General features: G+C 43.1%; 1 protein-coding gene across 7 annotated transcripts in view; it reads left to right on the forward strand.

The window, feature by feature from the left end:
- The window catches only part of FXR1 (FMR1 autosomal homolog 1), a 343,266-nt gene that overhangs the window by 249,246 nt on the left and 67,879 nt on the right, over positions 1–26,141 (forward strand). For all 7 annotated transcript variants that reach the window (XM_078665656.1, XM_078665660.1, XM_078665655.1 and 4 more), the window contains exon 14: positions 15,470–15,670. In XM_078665656.1, the coding sequence (XP_078521782.1) occupies positions 15,470–15,670 (201 nt within the window). The remainder of the gene's footprint in view (positions 1–15,469; positions 15,671–26,141) is intronic.

Consider the following 26,141-nt stretch of genomic DNA (forward strand, 5'->3'; position numbering starts at 1 on the left):
CTACAGACAATTGCCACGAATGGGAAATCAACCAATTCCATCTGGACGGAATTTTTGCACTATGGGGAAAGCCAACCCTGGAACTGTTTGCAACAGACATCCACTCCAATGCCAAATGCTGGTCTTATGCCAGCAGGTTCCCCTCCCGGGGTCTCAGGGCATTGCCCTTTCGATGCAATGTTTGCTGAGCAACATTGTACTGACTCAGTAAATTGTTCTGCCCCCATTGCATCCTACTAACTGGCAGATGCACCAAGGCATAAAAAGCCCACCAGGCAGGCGGTGATCTCTAATTAAGTAATTCCAAAGTCAAAGGTTTTTCTCGCCACACATTGCAAAGATGTGAATGAAATTTTCCTTCAGTCAACACTCCTGGTACATTTCAGGATAACATTCCTAGCTGTTGCAGTCAGCCTCAAGTAGGGTGATGCATGGAAAGGCTGGGGAGTCTGTACAACAGATGTCACAGGGAAACAAGCTCACCAGGCCTAGTGACTGCTTCTGATTTGCATGGATGACCTTAGGACTTCATTTGGCATAGGATTTGCTTCTGTGATTCTTCCTCTTTCTAATTTAGGCCTCAAGTCCCTGTCTGTTGCAACTATACCTCTTTTTTGTCGTCTTCGCCTCAAAATGCAATGGCTGCTAAGAATAGAATAGTGCAGGCCTTCTTTTCAAAACATAGTAGAGTATGCTGAGGCATCCATGAGGTCCATCAGGCTTCCTCCTAGCTTCGGGTGATCAATGAAAACATTACTATCCTGCTCAGCACTCACATTCAGGTACCCTGTAGCGCACTTGTGGTGTTCTAGATTGTTACACAAAACAGGCTTTAAAGTACCAGTGCTTATGCAAATTTAATATGACTGCCAGGAAGTAGAGTCCCTCTCAAGAATCTGCTGTCTCTAAATCAGAGTCCTTCTGTCAACCAGAATAATAGTTTTTGTGGGGTTACTTCTATCCTTTCTACATGGAAGGTGGATTGCAGGAAGATGAAACCTTCTCAGTGCTGGCTGTACATGTACTGGATATTGAATCCAGACATATGTAAAACAGAGCTTGCCTTGGAAACTACTATTTTCTGCAATGTGAAGAAGCCCACCTGTGCAGAGATTTACCCTTGCATGTTCAGTTGCCATTTTGTGATGTCAGCACGTTGTGCACCAATTATACAAAACACTTGATGCCAAGGCAAATGGAAAGTGATGATGAGGAGGGCTTGAGCGTGGGAGGCAAGGACCCTAGTTAGGAGACTGAATAGGTTTTACTGATCTTACCAGGAGGCATAAAGGTTTTGTCTAGGCAGTCTCACCACTAAAATTGGCTGCAGAGGTGGAGGGGAATTTCATATTTAGTTACTGATGGGGATGTACTTCCTGAGCAGCATATTCTAGTACTCTACTGGGGTGTAATCAAACAACTAATGTCAGCAAGTAATTGGTTATCCTCTAGATATATTTTAGAGGTGTCAGGACTATGGATTATCTCATGGGGCTATGAAGTGTTTAGGAATTTACAAAATGTAAAATATGAAACTAGAATCAACAACGCTTTGTATCCCTGAGCTGTAACTGTATCATTGTAACCTCTTCTATGCTTCACTTGGGTGAAAGAAACCAGGTGTGTCTTTCCATATTCTTCTATTTGTAGGTGTGCAAGGCATCATAGCCATGGGTGTATAATTTAAGAGCAGAGAAGGTAGGTTTACATCTGTCGATGATTACTGTGTGGGCTTGAAAAAGCCCAGACGCCGGAACCTTATTGTCTACTCCAGATGCTGTCGACCCATATAAAGCACTATTTGCCTCACGAGACACGGTTATTATGGAATTCCAATCCAGTGCTCTCATGCAGCTAAAATAAAGAGCACACACCTTGTCCTCAAAGCCCCCCTCCTGGAACACAGTCTCCTCTTACCAGCAGTTATGAGACAGACTGATGTGCACTCAGCAAATCCGACTCTTTTGGACACACTGAAAGTTTATAGGATTCATTAACGCAATATTCTAGTCCGCTCCCAGATCTCCTGTTAATTGCAGTAATGTGGCCAATGCGAACTACCTCCCCGTTCCGATTAATTCATCGTTGATGGGGACACACTACTTCAACAGATTCACAATTATGATATAAATGATGGCCAAGCCATTATCCACAAACCATTATGGGCATGCATAAGATTCACAACTGGACCCTTCGCCACTTTGTAAGCCCTCACATCTGCATCCTAATCTACAGGCCTAACATTTTGGCAGAACAAGATTCCCGGATTTAAAGGCCTAGACTGGTGCCTCCCGGAAGGCCCCTAAAGCACATGCATGCAGGTTACCTTCCAGACATTTGTTGCCTCCTTAAAACTCACCTGAAATTTTACCATTTTATTCTGTTCCCTTTCCCCAGACTTATCTGCTTTGGTTCACATCTTCTTTTTGAGCATCCCACACCACTCACAAGGGCCATAACAATCCAATTCACTTTCCCAAATGGTTCTTTAAAAACCTCCTATTGGTTCACGTGCTGCAAGTGCACATCTTGCTTTCAGACTCATCAAATTTTGCAAGACTCCATATTAGAGATGCTTAACACAGACTTGCATCCTACCACAGTTCAGCATTCTCCACTCACTAGAATAACAACACTCTTGTCAACTTAATTGCAGCAAAAGGGAGATCATTAAACAAAAATGTTAATTAAATCGCAGTCCCAGAAATGCTTTCCTGTCCTGAATCTAGTACAGAGTCACCATGCCTCTGTAAATATATTGTTTTTCAGTAGTGCACACTTCCCAACACATGTTCTCTTTAAGCTGTCTCAGTGTGCAGGGGATGGTGACCACAAGAAAGGTAAATCGGAAGATTGGTGGCATTGATAAGCAAACAAACCACAGATCAATGTAGTGTTTGCCTAAACAGAAACACGTTGAAGCTTTTTTGAGCTGCACCAAGTCTGGATTTCCCAATCAGCTTTGTTAGGAGGGAGTATTACATTTTTTGGTCCACATAGCTTTTGTTGACTGGCATTCAAAACTGCTGTTACTGAACTACAATTCTTTAAAAAAACATTTATTGGGGGAGCTGATTTACAGCCTGAGCGTCAAACAGCCTTATGTTGAAGAGAAGCCTCTCCATTATAATGAACACTTGTTCTTCAACGCTTGTGGATGATAGTCAACACCTTCAGCTTATGCTAGCCCAGCCTTTAGTGGGGAGTAAGGATTTGGGGAGGGGGTGGGGTGGGCCGTTACTGCAAGTGCGCGACCAGGTAAATGGATATGGTGGCAATGTTAATGGCCATTATACTCTTTTGAACTACAAAAAAATATATAACCACTTATTTATCACAAAAGATGGTCTCCCTCTCTATTGCAGCACGTTAACTATCTGTGCCCACCTGCAAATCTAACTCACACTTCTTTCAGAACTCAATTAGTGAATGCTTTGAAATGTAAAATAAGGCTCAGACCAGGGCCAGTCGTGTTGGAATCTGCAATTTTCTTTCAGTGGGATACGAAAGTAGAACATGGTGTATCCATCAGGTTTTCTGTGCTTTCCTTCCTTCCTGGACGGTGTCAGTTTGGAAATCGCTACCTGCACACTTTGTAATTCCCATGCAGCCCTTGTGCTACATCACAGTCCATGACTGTAGGTCTTCAGAATTGACGATACAACAATTGATGTATAAAAAAAAAGCTATTCTTTCTCAACAATACTTTATTACCGCAAATCTGTCATATGAAACAAGTCTTGGAGTTCAGGCTAGACTTGTGAAAAATGAATTGCCACAGTGTGGTACAGGACCAGATAGGAATTAGTCTACATGTCTTCAGGGCGAAACATCACATGAGAAACTTGGAAGCAATCATGTAACTGCTAGATCTTGCGCCCTCTGCAACCAAGCAAGTTTAAGAACTGAAAAGACTTTACAGCATGCTCATCCCCTGTGACAGCCTCTGAAGCAATACTTTTGACCAAATAGTTGAAGTGTCATTCGGTGTTCCCTCAACCCTGTCTGCTCACAAGCGTCTTTAATGATGGATTGTACCATCATGCTTCATTAGTGGAGAGTGGGCGCCTTTATTTACGCCAAAATGGGTCTCCTAGTTGGTACTGCCACATTCTTATTTGATGATTATCCCATTTTTTAAGAAAACGTCATGCAACTCTCGTATTTCCACATTTCGTGGTCTTGGAACATGCATTTTATTTTTAAAGGTTTGGTTAATGTCTTTCCTTCAATGCACTTCATCCTACTCAGTGCAACTCAGCTTTGGCGATGTGTTTTCTGATGAACTCCAGCTTTGGATTCCCGAAAGTCTCTGGACTCTTATTTCTCAAGATACAGGTTTTGCCATATATCGACACGCTTTCAGAACATTCACAAGTGCCGATGTGAACTTGAGGATTGAACCGTCTGGTATAAACTGAAAGTTGGATTTCACATTATATGCAACAGTGATTTCAAAATTGATAGAACTTTGCGGGATTTCAAGAGACACCAAAGAATGAGCAATTTCTACTTGAACATTAACAGTATGGATTAGAGCCTGCCTCACAAACTTGAATTCCCAAAGATCAGCTTCAAAAGGTGATTAAGTTAATTTTTATCCCTTGATCAAATTTCAACGTTTATGGCATGCACAAAGAATCTCAGGAATGCTGGAGATTTCTTGGTAATTGTAGATTTAAGAATGCGCCAAGATTGCAAAATGTGTTATTCATGTTGGTTTATCACCAGGTAAAAAGTAAGATATGTAGATGAAAAGTTTAAAAGTCCATTTGCCACGTAACCTTCATTTTTTTCACAGGAAACATTTCACTTTGAGACTCTTCATCTTCTAACCTGCTTCAAGGGAAACCCACCATCCCCTTCCATTTCTGGGAGGCATACCCCTACCTATCAGAAGAGTATATATTCACATGTTTTTCCTGTGTGAGAAGCGATCTGCAAAGTGTCTATTAATTTACCCAGCCCTATGCTTTTGTGGATGTTTACTATGTTTTACTGTGCCCCCTCACACGAAATGCCCAGTGTTCCACCCTGCCCCTAAAGTAGTAGTGGAAGAGCCACAATGCTCACAGATTTGTCTTCATTGTAACTGAAATTCTCGATCATCAAAACCCACAAACTTATGCGGATACCACGATGTCATGCACAGAGAATGATGGTGTTAATTTATGTAACCACGATGACACTGGACACCCAATTGATGGAGATCATGTATATGTATGATGTGTATAAAAAACCCAATAAACTACGTTTAAAAAAAAAAATCAAAACCCACAAACTTAGACACCATGAGCTAAGGTTTAGAATGTACGATTAAAACTTTTTTTAACACCTACGTTTTACTGAGGTGCACAAACTATTTTATTGTATTGGGCCAATGAAGAATGTACAAAGGAGACTGTTAAACAATTACACCACTTTCATTAGTGGACAAGCATTCATTTTGTTGAAAAGATTTCCGAACCACTGTAACTTTAACGTTTCATTGTATGTGCATTAGTTTGAATGTCCTCTAAGCACTATTGCCTATTTTCAGCCTGGATTAGATGTGCGATCTGTACATGAAGTCCTGCTGAATTTTCTATTCTAAAAATGTAGGCTTATGCTCACTCATCCCTCCATTAATGTTCACTTCTGTGGGAATTTTTCATGCAACAGAATATTTTCAGGAAGAATTTATCCACATTAGTAGATGGAGTTTTTTTAATATTCCAGCAAGTTGCAAGTTTTCATTAGCACCCCGCCCCCATAGTTCTTATGCTGCACTTTGTGGCATGTCTCAAGGCGTGTTTTTAGAATATATATATGCTTAGTATTCTCTCACTTTGAGATAAGAGAACCTTGATGTTTAAGTAGGTGGCAGTTGGTCCTAGACTCTGGATGGAATTGGAGGTACTTAAAGGAAGCCTGTTGCAATGGTGATGGGCACCCTCTGTTAACTTTTCATTGTATTTGGGTTTAATTGTATTAGAACTGTGTAGTGTAGAGACCGGTTGTGGGGACACATTTCAGACGTAAAATGTAGAATGTCACGCCACCTCACCCCAGTAATGCAGGAGAGCCTTTGATAAAAGGACGGAAGAAATTGCTAATTATGCAAGGGTATGTGGCACTAATTTGACTGCTAAACACAAATACTCCCTGTTAATGCACTGCTTGAGTTGTGAGGGACAAGACATTTTAGAGAACTTGCCAGAGTTAAGTGGAGTGGAGTAGAGATCGTTGATTGAGTATGAGATCTTCATATTAAAAGTAGATCATAATTATCTTCCACTGGTTAGCACTATATTGGAACAACATTGTTTTGCGGTGAGATAGCAGGGCAAAGATGAATCTGGAAGATTTTGTTACAGGTCTTCCGAAGTTAGCATTGAGTTGTTAGTTTGGAGGGGGCGACGTATGGTAGAATACATGATGAATATGTTTTGAAAATTAATCATTGTTAGAGAGGAGTTATAGTTAAAAGATGAGCCACCTTTGGAGGAAGTAATATTAACAGCCAGACGCGTTGAACATATGATTAAACATGTGGCTGAGTTCAGTAATAGTAAGAATAGGAATAATGTTACTCCCGATAAAGAAGAGAAGGTAGTAAGATAAAATCAAAAACGAATGTTGAGAAAAAAGGGAGAGTAAGTGAGGACAATATGTCTCCAGAGTTTAGAGTGTGTGTTAGGTGTGGAAGGTCGGGTCATAAGGACAGTGCGAGGTCCTGTCCCGACATACAAGCAATTTGCATTTCTAGTGGTAAAAAAGGGCACTCTTCCAAACGCTGCAAAAGCAAAATGAGGAAAAATGTGCGTCAAAAGGTAAACTAAATTGTGTTTGAGATTCGTCGGAGTAACGGTTAACACCCCACTGATCCCGTGAAAGTCTATGGTGTAGATTTGTTAATGAAATTTGATCCATGTGCATATCTCACAATGATTGCTAAAACCACGTTTGAAGACCTTTTCAAAGGAAAGGAAGTTATGCACAATGGATATATCTGTCTTTGGGTATGGTGGTGTTCTTATAAAACCGTTTGGGTTTTTCATGGCAAGCATTGAGTTTAGTGAAAGAATGGTGACAGGAGAGGTATATATTTCATACAAAGGAGATAATTTGATGGGACTGCCTCATCGAAAAGAATTTTGGGGGTGACATTGCAGCTTAATGATGTTCCACAAGTTTAAGTTCCTTGAGGTTGACAGTGAGTTGATAGACTTTGAGAAGGAATTCAGAGCGTTATTTTGTGGTGGGGTGAGCTGTCTTACAGGTTAGAAACATGACATAAGATTAAGGAGTGGAGCGAAACGGTTTGTGGCGAAAGTAAGGAGAGGGCCTCTGTGTGTACAAGATTTAGTTTGTAGGGAAATACAATGTTTGACAGAAATTGGTATAATTTAACCAGTCTAGGCTACTGAATGGCTTGCTCCTACAGTGGTGACGAAGAAGCCCAATAGTGAAATTCGATTATGCTTTGATCTCAGAGCACTTAATAAAGATGTGTTTGTTGGCAAGTTTCCTCTTCATAACATTTACAATATCATAACAACACTGTCTGGTACAAACTATTTTACAACTTTGGATCTTGCATCAGCCTATCATCCGGTAGAGTTGGTAAAGTCCTCACAGGAACTGACTGCATTCATCATGCCGATGGGGGCGTATCATTTTCTGAGAATTCCATTTGGGTTAATTTTGGCAGCTCTGTTTTTCGAAGAGTGAGGTTATCTGTTCTGAAAGGAGTTGCAGGAGTGCATGTTATCAGGTTGATGTGTTGATTTTTGGACGGACAAGAAAAGAAATAATACTAGAGTAGTAACAGTGTTTCGGAGGTTGTGGAGGTCATGGTTGTCTTTAAAAAAGAATACGTGTTCATTTTTTGTGCAAGAAGGAAATTGTCGAGACCATTGTAAAATTAAAGGAACCATGTTACAAAGATGAATTAGTTTCGTTTTTGGGAATGATTGAATATTTGGGAATGATTGAATATTACAACAAATTCTTTCAGAATTATGCAGGCAAAACTGTACATTTTAGGATGGTGGTAGGGGAGAATGTTGTGTTTGAGTGGAATGATGATTGTCAGAGGGAATTTGATGAAGTAAAGAATGGCCTAAAAAGCTACTTGTTTGCAAGCTTTTCTTCCTGGAAAGGAGACCTACATAATGACAGATGCCAGAGCAAAATGTGTTGGGCAGTTGTGTAAAAGAAAGATGAGGTGTTGAACAATTGATTGCATGTGCTTCTCGGTGTCTTAAAGGTGCTGAGTAAAATTATTCAATTATTGAAAGGGAAGCGCATGCAATCTATTGGGCTCTTGGAAAGTTCAGAAAGTTGGTGTGGGGCATGACCTTTAAGGTAAGGTCTGATCAAAAACCACTGAAATACGTTTTGCAGAAGTCTTGATGCTACCTCTTCTAAAAAGAGAAGATTTAGGATTACAGCTTCACAGTTGAATACATTCCTGGAGTTGAGAACAGGTCTGCAAATTGTTTGTCGTGATTAGTACATGTGGGTAAAGTGCAGGATACTCCAGATGAGTTTTGGGATGAAGAAGTTAGTGTATGTGAGGTCACAATGGGTGCCAAAAATTAAGATAATTAAAAGTTGAGGTTGATAAAGACCCAGTTCTTCTAGAGCCATAAGTTTAGTGTTGCCAAGCAAGTGTCAGCAGTTAGGAAACATTTTGTTTTTGATCAGAGGAATTATCTGTGGTCAGTGGTAGAACTAGGTTGGTTTACCAAGCAAATTACTTGAGTTTGATCATGAGGGAACTTATGGGAATTGTCACAACTAAAGAAAGTTTACATTTGAATTTTTGGTGGCCCAGCATGGATTTGTAGAATGAGCCTGAAGTGAGAGCTTGTGTGCAATATAGTGTGAGGGATAAAGTGTTGAGAACCAAACAAATTCACAAGGTATGTCGGGAACTTCCGAAATGCCTGTGGGATGGGGTTGCCATTGATATTATGGGGCATTTACATGAGGAACATCGCATGCATTACCTCATAGTATTGTTGGATTTCTATTCTAGGTGGATGACATTTATGTGAGTGACACTTATGCATCAACCTGAAACCAATGGTGCAGTTGAGAGGATGAACAAAACTTTGAAAGAAGGCCTGCAGTTGGCAAGGGCCAACAATCTGCATTGGAGAATAGAGCTACAGTACAGAATTACTGTGTATCGAATGACTCTTCATTAGACGCGGTTTGAATTTTTTAAAGGAAGAGCTACGAACACTAAACTATGTCCAGGTTAGATGAAGAGGAGTAAAGGTTTAAAATGTAATGCTATTGACGAGTGGATAGAGAAAGAGTTAAAATGACAGAAAGAGGTATTTTGATGAAGGAAAATGACCATAATATTTCTTTGGGTGAAGATTAGGCACCGGCTGGAAGTCAACCATGGTCTAAATGTTCGAAGGAGAAAATGGTAGTGAAGTTGTTAAAACATGCAGTCAAGATCGATGATGGTAGGATTAGGAAACAAGAACCGTGTTGCTTTTCATTCTCAATGCAGTGTTTCGAACAAGGAAACACACTAGGTGGAGGGGGTTTGGGATTCATGGTGACCCTCAGCAAGTTATAGCAACAAGAAAATGAAATGAAATGAAATGAAATGAAAATTTGATTTATAAAGCGCTACAGTTGCCCTGAGGCGTCCAGGCGCTGGAAAACAAAGTGCCCTCATAGGGTAGCTATTTATTAAACAGGAGAGTTTTGAGCTGCTTCCGGAAACTGGTTAAATTGGACGTCTTTCGCAACTGTGGAGGGAGGGTGTTCCACAGTTTGGAAACAGTATACGAGAACGATCGTCCTCCTGCTCTGGCTCTAAAAATCCTGCGTGTTTTGGCCAGTGATGCCATTGAGGAGCGAAGATTCCTGTTGGGCATGTAGGGGGAAATCAGGGATGAATTGATTTCTGGGCCCGTTTTCCAAAAAGTCCGGTGGGCGATACATAGAGCCTTGAACTTCACTCTGTCCCTAACCGGGAGCCAGTGTAAAGTTCTAAGGCCCGTTTTTATTGAGGTCCTCCGTGGGACTCCCAGTAGCGCCCCGGCAGCACAGTTTTGAGTGCGCTGAAGTTTTTGGAGAGTGTAGTCTGGTGCTCCCAGATAAAGGGCATTATTAAAATCCAGCCGGGATTGAATCAGGCCCTGTATAATTATTTGTCTGGCCTCGAAAGGGAGAAGAGGAAGAATTTTTTTAATCACCCTAAGGAGGCCAAAACAAGTAGCTGACACCTTGGTGGCCTGTGTATTAAGGCTCAGCAACTTATCGAGCCATACCCCCAGGCTTTTGATGTTGTCTCTGGGGGGTGGGGGCACTCCCATACTTGAAGGCCATATCAGCTCCAAGGAGGAGGGAGCCGCCGGGCCCAGGAGCATGAGCTCAGTTTTGTCGTCGTTTAACTTCAGACATGAGCTCATCATCCAGCTTTTTACATCCTCCAGGCAGGCCGCTAGATCTGGCGGGGACTGGAGGCCGCTCTTCTGTGCAAGAGAAACCACCAGCTGGGTGTCGTCCGCATAGGAGATGATATTGACACCATGCGGACGAACAATCCCAGCCAGCTGCCTCATGTATGCATTGAAGAGCGTTGGACTTAAGGAAGAGCCCTGCGGAACTCCGCACCCCAAAGGCCTACTTGTTGAGAGAGATGTACCGTCAGAGACCTGGAAGGTTCTGCCCGATAGGAAGGACTCGACCCAAGCCAGGGCATCTCCGGACACTCCTAAGTCGGCAAGGCGGTTCAGCAAGATTTTGTGATGTACCGTGTCAAACGCGGCACTCAGATCGAGGAGGATCACTGCCACTGACCCTCCTCGATCCAAGATCCGTCTTGCCTCTTCAGTTACGGCCAGTAGGGCGGTCTCTGTCCCATGTTTTGGGCGAAAGCCCGTCTGGGAAGGGTCGAGGAGATGGTTTTCCTCGAGGAACATCGTCAGGGTGGTATTGACGTGTTTCTCCAGAATCTTGGACGCCCATGGTAGCAGAGAGATCGGGCGGTAGTTGCTCGGGTTGGCTGGATCAAGGGAGGTTTTTTTTAATAGTGCCCGCACCATGGCGTGTTTCCAGGTTGCGGGTACTATCCCACTCAGTATGGAAGAGTTTAACAATTCCAGAAGAGTGGGGAGGATGGTTTTAATGGCCAATCCCAGCGAGCTTGGGGGGGCAGGGTCACACGGTGAGCCAGTTTTTATTTGTTGCGCTAGATTCATTAGGGTTTCCAATGTTATTAGAGGAAAAGACTCCAACCCCTTATCACTGTTAGGAGCTAAATCCAGAGTTTGAGAGGGCAGGTCGGCGGGTGGGTTTGGGAAGGAAAGATAAATTTTATTCACTTTTTGAAAAAAAAATTCAATCAGGTCGTTACATTTGGACGGTGAACTGTTATTATCTGTGGCAGGTAGGGGTGGTTTTATCAGGGAGTTTACTATGCGGTATATTTCTTTCGGCTTTGATTTGGCCGTGGTTATTTTAAAATTATAGTAGGCTGCTTGCGACGATTTTATGGCCAGCTTGTAGTTCCTGATCATTTCCCTGTAAGTGGTTTTTTCCGCAAGATTAAAGGATGAGCGCCATTTCCTCTCTTGTCTCTTACAGAGACGTTTTTGACGCCTAAGGTCTTCCGTATACCATGGAGCTGATTTACTTTGTCTCTTGGATTTGGATTTGGATTGATATAATGGAAGGACTGAGTCAAGAGAGGTTGGTCACAATTACTAAAAATCGGATCTAGAAGGTGCCCCTTTTCATGTGTATCTAGAAGAGGTAAGCAACCCAATAAACCCTTGCGGGCTTGGGTCAGAAATATGTTCAAAAATTGTGCCAGCAAGGGATTTTGCTTAGAAAATGGGATTTTGAGCCAGGGTAGGAACAAATAAATTAGTTGCCCACACTAATGTTAATTAAAGGCTGAGTCTGAGTTGATCTTCTAGAACAGCAAACAGTATTGTTACCACACTAACAATACACATGAATGCAAACAACAAATGGAACAAATACACGAAAACCAGGGTTTATAGTCAAAAAATTAGTCAAAAAATTATTATTTTTGTTTACAGTGAATAAAAAGGGTACTAGAAAATGCATTGGAGACAAACGAGAAGCATACTATATACTCCTACTGTAAATCACAAAAAATAAGTCAAGACTGCTGAACAATAGTTGTACAATGATTTCAAATCATCAGAATAACTGAAAATCAAAATAGATAAATGAATATCTGGCAGAATTAGACTTAAAAGTCGACGTTTCGGTCTTTGGGAATAATTTCATAAGACCATCATCAGGACTTCATTGATGTGCATTGAGAGTGATGACCCTAAAAAGAAATGCATAGTACACTGCCTGATGGTCAGTGGTGTTGGTCGAGATAATCAACCAGATATTGAGGAACAGTGGCAACCAGACCTTCAAGCTTTTTTTTAAACACTTGTATTGCTGGGATTTGAAGGTGTTTATTGGAATCCTAATATCGACTGCAGATTAAGTCCTAATATCGTCTGCAGGTTAAAGTTCCAGAAGGTACAGCAAATCTTAAAACGATTTGAATCGTTGGAGGGCACGGCACGACTAGCGTTCGGCAGCGTCAGGGGAACAGCGGTATGAAAACAGCTGTTCCTCAATATCTGGTTGACAAAGACCGAAACGTCGACTTTTAAGTCTAATTCTGCCAGATATTCATTTATCTATTTTGATTTTCAGTTATTCTGATGTTCAGTACCTTTGCCAACCAATACATAATTACATTCATATCTGAGTTTTTAGGTCTCGTCCTTTACCATTCCGAAGGAATGGGAAATGGCGAGAATTCAAGTGCTCGAACTGATTGTCAAACCACCGCATTTTTTCGTGGCGTTTTCTTCGAGTGTGCGTGGCCACAGGCACGCGCTTTTGGCCCATACACTTTCATGGCCATCTGTTCCTCAATGTCCCTCCCACCCTTCGTTTGATCTTGCCGCGAGTTCAGGCTAATGGCCCTCCCCCAGCACAGAGCGCGCATCGCGGCCGCACAGCACATCAAAGGGCTTCTCCCAGCGTGTGCTGTGCGGCTTCTCCTCCCCTAATTATGTGGCCGGCCGTACTTGTGTTTCCCGGCCGCTCTTGTATTTAATTAGCAGCAGCAGCATTTCTCCTGCACCAGGCCACATCAAAGGCTCTGTGCCACTTTCACCCACACAGTAACACTTACAGACACGCAACGCCACTCACACCCACGCAAGCCCACTATCATCCACGCAACACCACACTCACCCACGCAACGCCACTCACCCAAGCAACACCACTCACACACGCAACGCAACTCATCCACGCAACCCCACTCATCCACGCAACCACACTCATCCACGCAACCCCACTCATCCACGCAACGCCACTCACACACGCAACGCCACTCACACACGCAACACAACTCACCCACGCAACGCCACTCATCCACGCAACGCCACTCACACACGCAACGCCACTCACACACGCAACGCCACTCACACACGCAACGCCACTCACACACGCAAAGCCACTCACACACGCAACGCCACTCACACACGCAACGCCACTCACACGCAACGCCACTCACACACGCAACGCCACTCACACACGCAACGCCACTCACACACGCAACGCCACTCACACACGCAACGCCACTCACACACGCAACGCCACTCACACACGCAACGCCACTCACACACGCAACGCCACTCACACACGCAACGCCACTCACACACGCAACGCCACTCACACACGCAACGCCACTCACTCACGCAACGCCACTCACTCACGCAACGCCACTCACACACGCAACGCCACTCACACACGCAACGCCTCTCACACACGCAACGCCATAGGTCTCCCATTTACTTAAATTGAACATAATGGCATTGTAAATGACAATAACTTTCAAAAATTTTTACTTTTACAATAAATTGAAAAGGCATTGTCATTTACTATGCCAACAGCTTAAAGTTGCCTAAATGCAAGACTTATTGCATTGCAAATAGCCAATAGGGCTCGCTTTTGGGACCATCTAAGTGTTTATGCATGCGACATTTTATGTTGTTGCAACAAGGAAATTATGCTGCATAACTACTTATAAGGGCCCAAAAGCGAGACCTATTGGCAATGCCAATGCTTGTTAATGCTAGTTCGCATGCATTTTCAAGTTTTGCTACCAGTCTCTTTCAACAGGCGTCATGAAAAAAGGGTTACTGTGCCCTCGAGAAAGGAGTAGAGTAACTAAAATATGCATGGGACAAGAAGACTATTGTCCTGTATTTCATCCATGGTTATATATGTCCACATAAACCAAGAAAGACCATTACCTGTTATTTCTCTAATTAGTCTAAAAGAAATCCATCTCTGGGTCGTCGTATGTACTCAAAGTGCATGAAGCAAATTTGTATGCTTTCCTCAATGGCAAGCAAGCATATGCAGTAATAGGCAAAGGCTGCTTGTAAGTTGTGATAAGATTTGAGCATTGTGAATTGTTTGGGGGTCCTAAAGAAGAAGGCCATGAGAAAGTCCAAATTACTTACATTAGTAACTAGTGCATTGGTAGTCCTGGTTCCACTCTTCTCCCAGATGACCTTTCTGCCATCGTTGCGGATGGGATAGTGACTGATTCGAAAGTGAACATTTTGTCTACTAAAGTTAGCAGTCTCATAACTTGGTTAAAGCTGTGATATGGATGGTGCTGAATTTCTACTCGAACCTCAAATTAAGCATTGTCGAGCTTTTACGTGGTAACCTACAGGTGTTGGAATCCCATGGGCCTTGAGATAATGGGACTTAAGGCTGTTAGTTCAAAAGTAATCAAAGTGAGTAACTTGAAACTGTACTCTTTACATTTCACATGCCTGCTTCAAGTAAGATGCCATTGCCCGTTATTACTTAATTACAGGTTCGGAAATTAACGCAAAAAGGAGGTACCAGGAGGAAAATAATATGGTTTACATTCTACTGCATTGTCTGGAATCGACAGTTTGTGATAAACAACATATTGTGCTGGTACACAGTATACTTAAAGCAAGGATGTCACTGGTGCCCCTTTTGATAGTGTAAAGGCACAAAGACAAAGGTTGGTCAATTTATCACTGCCAGCAACAAAATAAAATATTTTGCGTGGAAACCATCAATAAAAGTATTGATTGAAAATAAATACTTGCATAACAGTTCTGAAAGAATCTGCCAGTTTTAATTGGATCTGGGAACCATGAGAGGATATTTCCATACTGAGTTGAATTGGTGGGGGAGGGGAGGGGGGGAAAGGGGAGGGGTTGAGTAAAATGAGTAACTCTGGATAATCAGAGAGGGCAATTTAAATTGAAGTCTCGTGCATGTTTATAACTTTTTGATTACTATGTGATTGTTTTTTTATTTATTAGTTATTGATTTACATTAACTGACAAAATGAATACAAAAATAAAATATTTTTGGTAATCTAGTTGTTCTAAAAATGCTTTTTCCATCTCAGTGCTGAAGGACCCCGACAGCAACCCTTACAGCCTTCTTGATAACACTGAGTCAGACCAGACGGCCGACACAGATGCAAGCGAATCTCACCTTCCCACTACCCGTCGTAGACGGTCGCGAAGGAGGAGAACTGATGAAGATGCTGCTATCATTGATGGAATGACAGAATCTGATACAGCGTCTGTTAATGAGAATGGCCTAGGTAGGTTTGGTTTTGATGCTTAAACAATCATTTTAAATACATGTGTCGTATGTTCTTTTCATTCTAGGTAAGAAACTATAATGCCTCATTCTTGCAACTTGTCCATTTTAATTTGTATGATAGCAGCTGGTTTCATGAGCTCTAGGAGTCTATGCTAGTGAGTGGATGTCTCATTTGTGAATAGTTATTTAACCTAAGTGAATATATACAATAAAATTGAATTAATGCACCTTCTTGTCCTTTTCGTCCTTGTTCCCTCTTAAACGCAGCATTCCCCTTCTGATTAAATACATTCAGGACTGTGTTTATCTGAAAGACTGAGGGCATTTTGTTTTGTTATTTTCTCCTTGCTATTAGACTGCTAGTCCCTCCTCTGGTGAGTTAATATAGCAGTTGGTAATGGAGAGCGTTGTCCATCTTGATAAATATCTGTTGCTTTCAGTATTAACTGCTTACGCTCTGTTGGAGGTACAGGAAAAGGAAACTTGTTGATATGCTTCACTTGTGGGAGCTTTCAGGCTCTGTGTTTTGGCATATTAGTGGCTTTATTACATTACTTTGAGGCTGCAGTTAATAGCAGAATTCAAGTTACTTTAGGTAAGCTTACATTCTGTGATTTCTGTCTAAGGGAGGGCCGAGAAGGAGAGAGAATTCGCCCAGAAGAATGATAAGGTACATTATACCCCAAGTACTTGCAGCATATTGACCATATCCACACCAGAGCAGCACAATCCATTAAAACCTAGGAGTTTGATTTGAGCAAAAGCATTCTTTCAGTCTCACAGATTGTCAGCTATAAAAACAATTTCTGTCTCAAGATCTCCAGAAGCACTGCATCATTTTTCCAGCTGACTCAAGAATCAAACTTGCAAGAGCTCTGGATCCTTCCCGCTTATATCTGTATAATTCAGTCGGCATTAGTGGCCTTATAAAGATGTGTGTGAGATGGTTTGTTTTGGTTTTTGCTTTTTTGCCTGGGTCTCTGCCCTGAACCTGTAGCTAGCTGGAGGGAAAAGCATCTTTTCCCTGGCCATACTTTTTACTACACTTTATTGGAAACCTTCTCTCCAAACCTTTCTTTGTTTTGCAGGCAAGAAACATACCTTGTCTGACAGTCCCTTCATTGATTATAACTAGCCCTACATCTGCCCGCTGCACAGAAAAAGACAAGCAAGCCTTAAGGAATGTATTTAAGTTTTTTGTTTTTCAGCAGACCTTCGCACAATTTTCCTCTATGAGTTAAATATTGGCCTGAAACTAGTATTTTATCGTTTATCTAAATTTTGAGAAGACTGCATCAGTTGGGAGAGGTAGTTTGCCAGGGACAGGACATTGCTAGTAAATGGTTTCCTGACCAGCTCTAGTTGCTGCTGAAGTCCTGCTGTTGTGACTTGCTAAGAGGAAGGTGAAAAGCTCCAGGAGTAGCTGGATGAGCCTTTTCTGTCCATGACCATGAGCTATCTGGAACAATAGAGGAATCCCTGTCCCCTGCCAATGGGCTTGCAGCAATTTAGATCTTCATCGATGGTCTTGGGAATGCATCCCATTGTTGCAACTGGTCCTTTGGTTACATAAGCACTTGAGCAGTCTCTTTCTTGCCGGCATCATTCCATAGTTATATATGTTTACGGTGACAACTGTCCATTGACCCTAAATTCCATAGCCATGTAAGGAAACCTGTTAGGTTGGTAGCTCCAGTCCTGTCGGTTTCACCGCCTGCCTATAATCTTGCACCCCTCCAACATACACTCCCCTAATATGGGGAAGGACCTAACGGTGAGCAACTGGCCTTCCCACCCCTTCCATTGACTGTGCACCTGAACCACTAATTACTATACACTTTGTAACGAGGATGATTTGATTCTCATACATTTTTGCGGGGGAATTGGTTACATTCTCTTTCCAATGTGGACAGTGGGATTTTTGGTGTTGCATTAATAGTTTTTAAACTGTGAACCAGATTGGCAGTGTGATTGGCCTTTGTGCTGTCTGACAGTCAAATGAACAGCGTATCAACTTTAGTTATTGAGCAGATGATGTTTGTTGATCCTGCTGAGGATGATATTGGCATTTTTATCAGGTCTTGTTAATGACAGTTGTTTAGACCGCTGCACTTTTACCCTACGTCATAGTGCCATCCACTGAAAAAGGATTGTACACTCAAGAAACCTTCCCATGGATCTACAGGAAGGAGAACAAAACTTACCTTTAATTTTTTTCTTCACTGTACTGCCTCTTGTACTGGTAATGCTAAGTACAGTTCTGCCACACAATCCACCTACTAAGCTCGATGTTCTAGTATATAATTGTTTGACCAGAGAAAAAAAATCTGTGTAAGAAAGCTGTAGTACCTAGTGGGATGTAGCTGGGCAAAATGGAGGATGTACATACCCCAGGCTTTAGCGTTTTCCTGTTTATACAGGGGTCATAAAAGTGCCTTGTCTCTGGCCTGATGATACTGAGCATTCCATGAGTCTGGAGCAGGAGCGGACTTAGGGCTTCCAGTGCTTGAATCATTTTGATGTTCAATTTCTACTGAATCTGGTGACACTTGCCTGCATAGATGGCTAACTACTTTGTGTCCAGATTGAAAGTTCACATTTACCAAGAAGACTAACCTTCTACACCATTGGGTAGTAACCTTGAGTGTCAGAGACGTTATGGTTGGACAGTTACCTAGGAAGCAAGTGGAGATGGTCTAATAGGAACAAAAAAAGTAGGAGAAATGCTTTGAGTTGTCCCATATGCGTAAATATAGCTTCAAGATAATACCAGAGGAACATAATAAGCATCCAAGATTAAATGTAACCTGGAGTTTCCCTTGTGGTTGATTTACCTCCATTCCATTGCTTGAATTTTCCTCGTTTTTTTTAGAAATGCTTGAGATCATTGATTAGTGATTCTCTCATTCAACCAAAATTCTTTCTTCGAGGCTATGAAATATGTGATGGAGTAAATATTCACTAGTGGAATACTACTTAAAACATTCAATACTTGCCATATGGGCAAGTCTCTCTTTCTCATATGCAGGAAATTACAATAGACACACAAGACATCACCGGTTGGGTCCTCTATTTATTTTCATCATTCTGCAGCCTGAGTCGTTAGTTATTAATACGTCAGTAAAAGTTGTGATTTTGTTCTGTGCCCATATTCACTTAACGTCAATAACAATTCATTATAATGCTGCTTCAGTCATTTTGAAACAGATTACAGCTGTTAAATAACCTAGATTTACAGCACTTAAGCTGCTGTTATTAGAGTTATTGATGTTGGTTTTCTGGTGTAACACCTCTAACCGATTGAAAAATAGAAATTCAAGAGATTTTATTTGATTCCCTTCCGTAGAATACCATTCCATCATAAGACCAAATTTGAATCAGCTTCACTCCTTTCTCAAATGAGATAAGTGAGGACGCACAAAAGATGCAGACCTAAAGCCATATGCGCCCATACAGGCCCATACAGGTCTTACATGGTACAAAACAACAATGACGTGTCAGAACAGGACCAGAGTGGAGTGGGATAGAGGTTTTATACATTGAATAAGAACAGAAGACACACACTATTAAAGGCAATGGTTCATATATGTGCTTCTGCTCTTCATAACATCGAAATGCATGAAATATCAATGTACAAATGTGTAGACCTGAAAAGCTGCTGTCGTATGACAGTAATAACCAACAAAACGCTACATGTGATTGAAATGTTACTGTTCCATATTTGCCCTGTAATGCTTGTCTGACTGCATGCTAGAAAAAACGTAATAAAAAAAAAAGTGAGGATGCACCATTGACAGCTTAAAGAGATAACGCTGTAATTACATTATTCTTCTTGATAAAGAGGCATCAAATCCTTCCCTAGTTGAGTAATAATTAATCAGACACCATCAAGTGTACAAAATCCTTACAACATATATTGCTAATGCCTAGCATGGTGGCGGACGTATTACACGAAATAATGAAGGTCCGGAGAGTTGAGATAATTTCAAATGTGCATACCCAACAGATGTTATGCATAGCGCACTCTACTAACATATGTGTCCAAACATACAGATCCTATCTTGAATCAACTCTGCAGCATTGACAAACACTACTACCGAAGTCTCTTGAAGCAACCTCTTTTGGTAAATTGAATCAGGCTACTGTGTTGCCGGATTGGCTATGCAAAATAAACTTTTTGGGGTATGGAGTTGAACTACTGTAGTGCTAAAATATTAATATAAATTACCAACATGATAAGGTTAGTCTATACAAGCTGTGACGAAAGAAAATTTTCCCATCTTCTCAAGCTTTTAATTGAAATCATGGGGTCATACTTGTACATAAACAAATTAGCAGATTCTTGCAATAGTGTTGCTACTTAATAACTTACATTTTTAGTCACCCTTGATATAGCATTCTCCACAAAAAAAACTGAATTGCCTCACATTCATGCTAGATTGATTACATATTGATTGCAAAGCACACAGTGACATTGTCTGCAGAAGCCATAACTTTAGTAGTACACCTAATGCACTGAACAGCTGGAACATTAGTTACTTGCAGCATTGTCATGATCAGGGGTTCCCTCCCACGTGGAACGAGGACAGTACAGCAGAAGTATCCGACATAAGCCTATTGGCCTAAATTGCTGCTTACGTGCCATCACCTACACCCAGTTGATTTAGCTTGTAGGATGTGTCTCTTCTTCTAATGGTGATCTAAAACACGCACTCAACAGCATAAAATGGCATTTTCATTTCTCTGGTACTAATGCATAGAATGGTTCAGATTCCTCTGGCCAGTCTTTAATAAGAGCAATTATGGTGTTTCTATGGGTCAGGCTGTTTTGCAAGGAGTCAAACCATGGAATGTGGAGACGAGTCTTAAAATCGTAGTATTAAGATGAATTGGCCAAAATAAGGGCACATATTTTGGCTTGTTCCTAAAGAAATTAGTTGAATGCCGCTGGAAGAAGAGGCTTTTTTGTTGATTTTTCTTTTCTTATCTAAAGGGTGTTATTTTTGCTACCTCCCAAAAAGGTGAAAGTAGTTGTTAGCTCCTGCTGTAACTCCTTAATGACTGAAAAAATTGCAGAAACATTTACTCGGTAAAGTGATTTATACAGTTATCTGGATTTCCAGTATACCCTTGGAGCTTTTCCCTCTGCGTTATGCTTGATAGCCTTTAAAAGGACTGTCTTAATTAATTTCGCCCTGTGTGCTTTTCCTGAGGTGGGTAGTGCGATGCCCCACAGACATTTCCCAACCACTTTGTTATATTCAATAGATTGACAAGTAACTATGCCTGCCCAGATCATTTGAGCATTAACCTGTTCTAGTTAAGCTATGGCAAATCATAACCAGCATACTTGGTTTTGCTTGCTCTCTAATACCAGCCGTAGAATAAACTTGTGTTTGTGCATAATCCTTTCAAAGTAACCCACCTAGCCTATGTGGGCATTTCTCAATTTAAGATGTGAAGAGAGCCCCACCTCAGTGAACCTTACAAGGGAGCTCTTGAGCATCGACCACTGGAAATATAAGATAGAGTATTGCCATTAATTCTAGCAGAGCTTTGCAAACCCTACACATACTGGCATTATACTGCCCATTTGTTATGTTGCTTACGTGGTTTAAAACGAAATTAACATCTGGCTGATTTGTTGTTACCATTTCAGCAGTAAGCGTCCTGATAAATCAACAGGTAGTCTTACTGGGGAACGCTGATATTGCAAATTGCTTTGTTTCATCTGTCTCAGTGATCGACTGCCTCCGACAAAATCTCAGGATAAATATTGCAAAGACTCTCATTGATGCCATTCAATGTTACCAGTGCTTTGCCAAAGCCCATTTTAGGAACATCATTTTTTTTTAATAACTCTTTTTATTGTAATATGCTCAGGCTGCAATAAATCAAGTGCACAGTTCAGTACGGATATTCAAACCATACAGTCTACATCTGTTGATCATTACAATAGGAGAATGAAATCGTAGACATTGTGAGTCAACGTTCTCATTTCAACCGTACTCTCGTTCCCTACAATCCCCTATAGAACTGTCAGTATCCCCAAATCTTCTTACATTTCCATGGGCAACCTCTACTGAGGTATATTGTGTGTTCTGCCTGTCTACACCAGTCTAAGTTAGTTTTCCACTCAGCCACATTTGGGGTGAGGGGGCGCTCCCCAGCTTTTTGTGTTGCGGTTTGCAATTACCATGGCTAATGTCAGGCAGAGTCTCGTGTCTTGGCCAGACCTCTTCTGCCTGAAATCAGCAACAAGAACCACTTGGGCTCCCCCGGGACCTCCGCCCCTACTACTGCGGCCATGATTATCCCGACCTCGAGCCATTGTGTTTGTATAACCGGGCAGTCCCACAACAGATGGAAGAAAGTCCCTTCGCGCCCACACCCCATCTGACAGCGCATTGTTAGCACGACCCAACCGGTGTAGCACTGTCCTAGCTTAGTGAACCCGGTGTAAGATTTTTAGTTGGATAAGACGGAATCTGGAACGTATTGCCAAATCCCTCGAACCCTGTATCGCCTTCCCCCAGTCCTCCTTGTCCAGCTGGCCTAGGTCTCCCTCCCATGCCGTCCTTAACGAGCCCAGGCTTTCTGGGGAATTGTTCAGTATCTTCCTTTAAATTAACCATACTGTTTTCTTGGTCAGTGGGTCAGTCAACAGTCGGTCTTCTAGGGAGGATGCCTCCTCTAGGTCTTCCCCCTTGTGAATGTAGCTTTTAAGGGCGTGACCCAGCTGTAGGTATTTCAACCATTCCCCGCTCCCGATGTCATATTCCAGTTGTAAGGTGTCAAATGTGATAAATGCATGTCCTCTCCACACGTCTCCCAATTTCTCCAGGCCCAGCAATTTGTTTACCAAAGCTGCACAGCTGCCCCACTCCTTGAAGCTGGTCGCTGTCCTAGAGCGAGGTCATCTTTGTTAGTTTCCCTTCCCAACCCAAGAGTTTCGTTGCTGCTAACCACACTTCCACCACTGTCCGTGTGTGTGTCGGCAAACGTCGAACCACTCCCCTGTCTTATAATAAGGGGCGGTGTGCATCACAACTCTGTCAATTCTGCATTCTGGCTCTGGTCTATCTCTGAATGCTCAGCCATTCACATTGACCAGTTAGGAGGCCCAGTTGTAAGCTTTTAGGAACATCTTTAAATCATTGAATTCTACAGACGTTGCTTGGTCGCACGCAATGTGCTTAAGCGCTTTCTTGGACTGTTCATTTTCGTACATATTTATAATGCTACAATCCACAGCTTGAAGAAGTACTCCCTTTTCACTTTCATCTAGGCCATCTCTAATGGCTGCCTTTTTCTCAGGCATCTTCTGCCGTCTCTTGCCCTTTCTAATGCCTGTCCCTTTGAAACAATCTTATTACCTCATTTGCAGAGAAGATCATCCCACTCGTTGACTGCTAAATGGAAATATAGCATGCTTTGCCCTGTCTCTGGACACCTAAATGTCAATAAAATATAAATCAGTGACCTTAGTATCTCATACTAGTAGGGTTTGCCATCTTTGCCTGCATGGCTTATGCTATTAAAAATACGTCACACACTAAATAGTCTGCCACTCTCAACCATTTTTCACCATCATGAATGTTGACAAGCAAAAAGAGCAAACCTACGCCATTCCAATTTGTCATTTAAACCTTGATCTATTTCTCAGTAGGGCTTTCAAGAAGCCAATGTCCTTCAATGTAGATCAGTAGTAGCACAGAAGCTGTAGTTTCTGCTTCTCTGCTACCAATGCTTGAGCATGCAATGGGGTTGTACACAAGCAGGTTTACCTTGTTGTTGTGGTTTTCATTTAAGCAGTTCTTCAAGTAGATCACAGAACCACATCCTTTTATCAGTTCAACTTGTTGTCTTTATTTCCATTGCTTTTTTGTGGTAGCTTGAGGTGAGCTAAACCTAGCAAAGGAGTGGGCTTATTTGGTTATGATTTAAATGTAACTGTTGTAACGCATGGAGTAGTTTATCCAAGATAACTCAAAGGTGCAGATCGTTATTAGCCATTTGAAAAACCTAACTCCACACTTGCTAGATGATATCCTTGATATCCAGACCGGTCTACTTAGGAAACGCCTATATTTGATAGAAACATCTAGCCGCAGATTCCTTAACTTAGAATAGAATATCTCCAAGCGTCAGACTGGATTCGGGAGATTTTTCGCAGCACCACCTCTGTGCACCGGGGGGGGGGGGGGGGGGGGGGGCGGCGGCGTTGTGACGTCAGAGCCACATAAGCCTTCCCCAGCGCGCTGACATCAGTTTTTCTTCCTTTCCTTGTCCCAACGCGGGCCCAGGAAAACACGCGGTTCTGTGGCCTGTTTTTCAGACCTTCTCGACGCCTTCGGCATCATGGAACAGTGTGCGATGCTTTTGGGCTTTAAGGCGTGTGAGACCTGTACGCGCGGCTTATGTCTGTCACGGATCCGCAAGCGATATGTATGTGGTGCCTGGAAGTGCACCACGACTCCGAAGAGTGCGACGTGCGACTCCTGTCTGCAGGTGAAACCTAAGTCCCTAAGGGAGCGTCGTATGAAGCTGCTCGCCACCAGGTTGTCCGGTCCTGCACCTTCACGCCGCCAATCTCCCTCTCGGGATCGGGCCGCTCACAAGGTTGTTCCTGCGGATGTCGTTCGGATACAGGTTAGCGCAAGCATAAGTCACAGAGGTCGTCCTCCTATAAACGTGATGCTGGGGCCCGCTGCTCTCGGTCTTTGCCAGACACAGGCGCCGAGGAGTCGTCTCCCCCATACGCACCCTTTCCGGGTGTCGGAGCGACAAGGACACAGATGGAGACCTATTCAAGGGCTCTCCAGTTTTTCTTCAGGTCACCCCCTCTCCTTGGTGCGCCTTCGGGTCTCACAGAGTCGGAAGGCACTCATGTTGGGTCTTTGCCGGCGGATTCGTCCTCTGCGCTGGCTGTGTGCGTCGACTCCGGTTCCGGAGTCTATACGACGTCGGGACACGGCCCGGAGGGGCATACCAGTCGTCCGTCCAGCCCACCCGTCCAGTCGCCCAATAGCCCTGTGCAGCTTCCTGCGCTGACATCGTCTGCGGCACCAAGTTTGACGCCCTGTCCACCTCTTGCCTCCTCGCAAGTGGAGGTCGAGTCGCCGTCGGTCCGCGCCCAGATTGAGTCCCTTCTGGAGGTTGAAATTCCTCTGGGCTCACCGTGCTTGGGGTCTTTTCGGTGGTGCCCCTTAGTGCAGGTGCCTAGCGTTCCATGGCCTTCGGATCAACCTCAGACTCCCCCACCTTTACTATCTAGTGGACGAGTTAGCCTCCAACCGCCCCGACAGATGGTTTATTGTCTCCCCCCCCAGAATTGCTACAGGAGCTAGTGCTGCTTTCGCAAGGACAGTTCGCAGGGCTGCGGATATTCTTCACTTGCAGCCCCCTGTGGTTTCCCTGCCCTCTGATCCTTTACTGGATCTCCTCCACATTGAGCCTGCGGACGTGGAACCTTTGCTGCCCCTTGGTGGGTCTTTGTTTGACATCCTGCTTGGCACCTGGGCACGACCCTCCTATGGTGACCCTGTTGATCAGGCCATTCCTCGCTGGCATCGTCCGGCCCCAAACGATCCTGTCTGCTTGTCCCTTCACCCTAGAGCTCAGGGTTTGGTGATCCTGGCGGCTTTTGCCTTGTAGCCTTCTTCTGCTCTGCCGTTGCTACCTCCCTTTAGGGAGTCTCGCTGGCTGGAGACATGTGGTCACCACATTTTTGCCTCCACCAGTGCGGGCATCCGTGTCTTAAACAAAACTTGAGTGTTCGCACGTGCTTCTTTTGGACTTTGGGACTTAGTTGAGCTCCTTCTTCCCTCTCTCCCAGAAGGGCCCCGGGCTGACTTGCATCGCCTTATTCTTGATGGTCGGGGAATGGCACAATTTTCGCTTCGATCTGCCCTGGACGCTACAGACTCTTTGGGTAGGGCAATGGCCCAGTCGGTTGCTTTGCACCGCCATGCATGGCTGCTCGATCGTCATTTTCCCGACAATGTTCGGGACTCTCTTCAGGATCAGCCATTCAATGCTGTAGACCTTTTTGATTGTCACGCTGATTCAGCGGTCTCCCGCCTCATGTCTGGTCTCCCGTTATTTTCTGGCCCTTGTTGCCTGACTTTCTTGTCCTTGTGGCTTATCTTTTTTGTACTTTGTATCACTTTGTGTTGCTTTTCATTGTGCATAGGCAGCTTTGCCTTGTTTGTTTGGGACCCTAGGTTCGTGACGCAATTCCCAGATTGTTTAGGCGGCTACTCCGCCATGTTTGCCTTTGTTCAGTACAGCTGGTTCTGCCTTCCTTTCACTCCACTGTCGATAGCTTGTCTCAAGAGGAGCCCCCTTGCTGGGGTTAGGACTTACCCTATGTGGGGTATTTGATAGCTATTGTGTAGCTGCCTTCCTACAAGGAAGGCTTGGTACGCTCCTGTGGAGTCTTCCTCACAGAGGTTCTGTGGATCAAT

The sequence above is a fragment of the Lissotriton helveticus genome, chromosome 11 (genome assembly GCF_964261635.1).
Source record: "Lissotriton helveticus chromosome 11, aLisHel1.1, whole genome shotgun sequence".
Taxonomy (NCBI): Eukaryota; Metazoa; Chordata; class Amphibia; order Caudata; family Salamandridae; genus Lissotriton; species Lissotriton helveticus.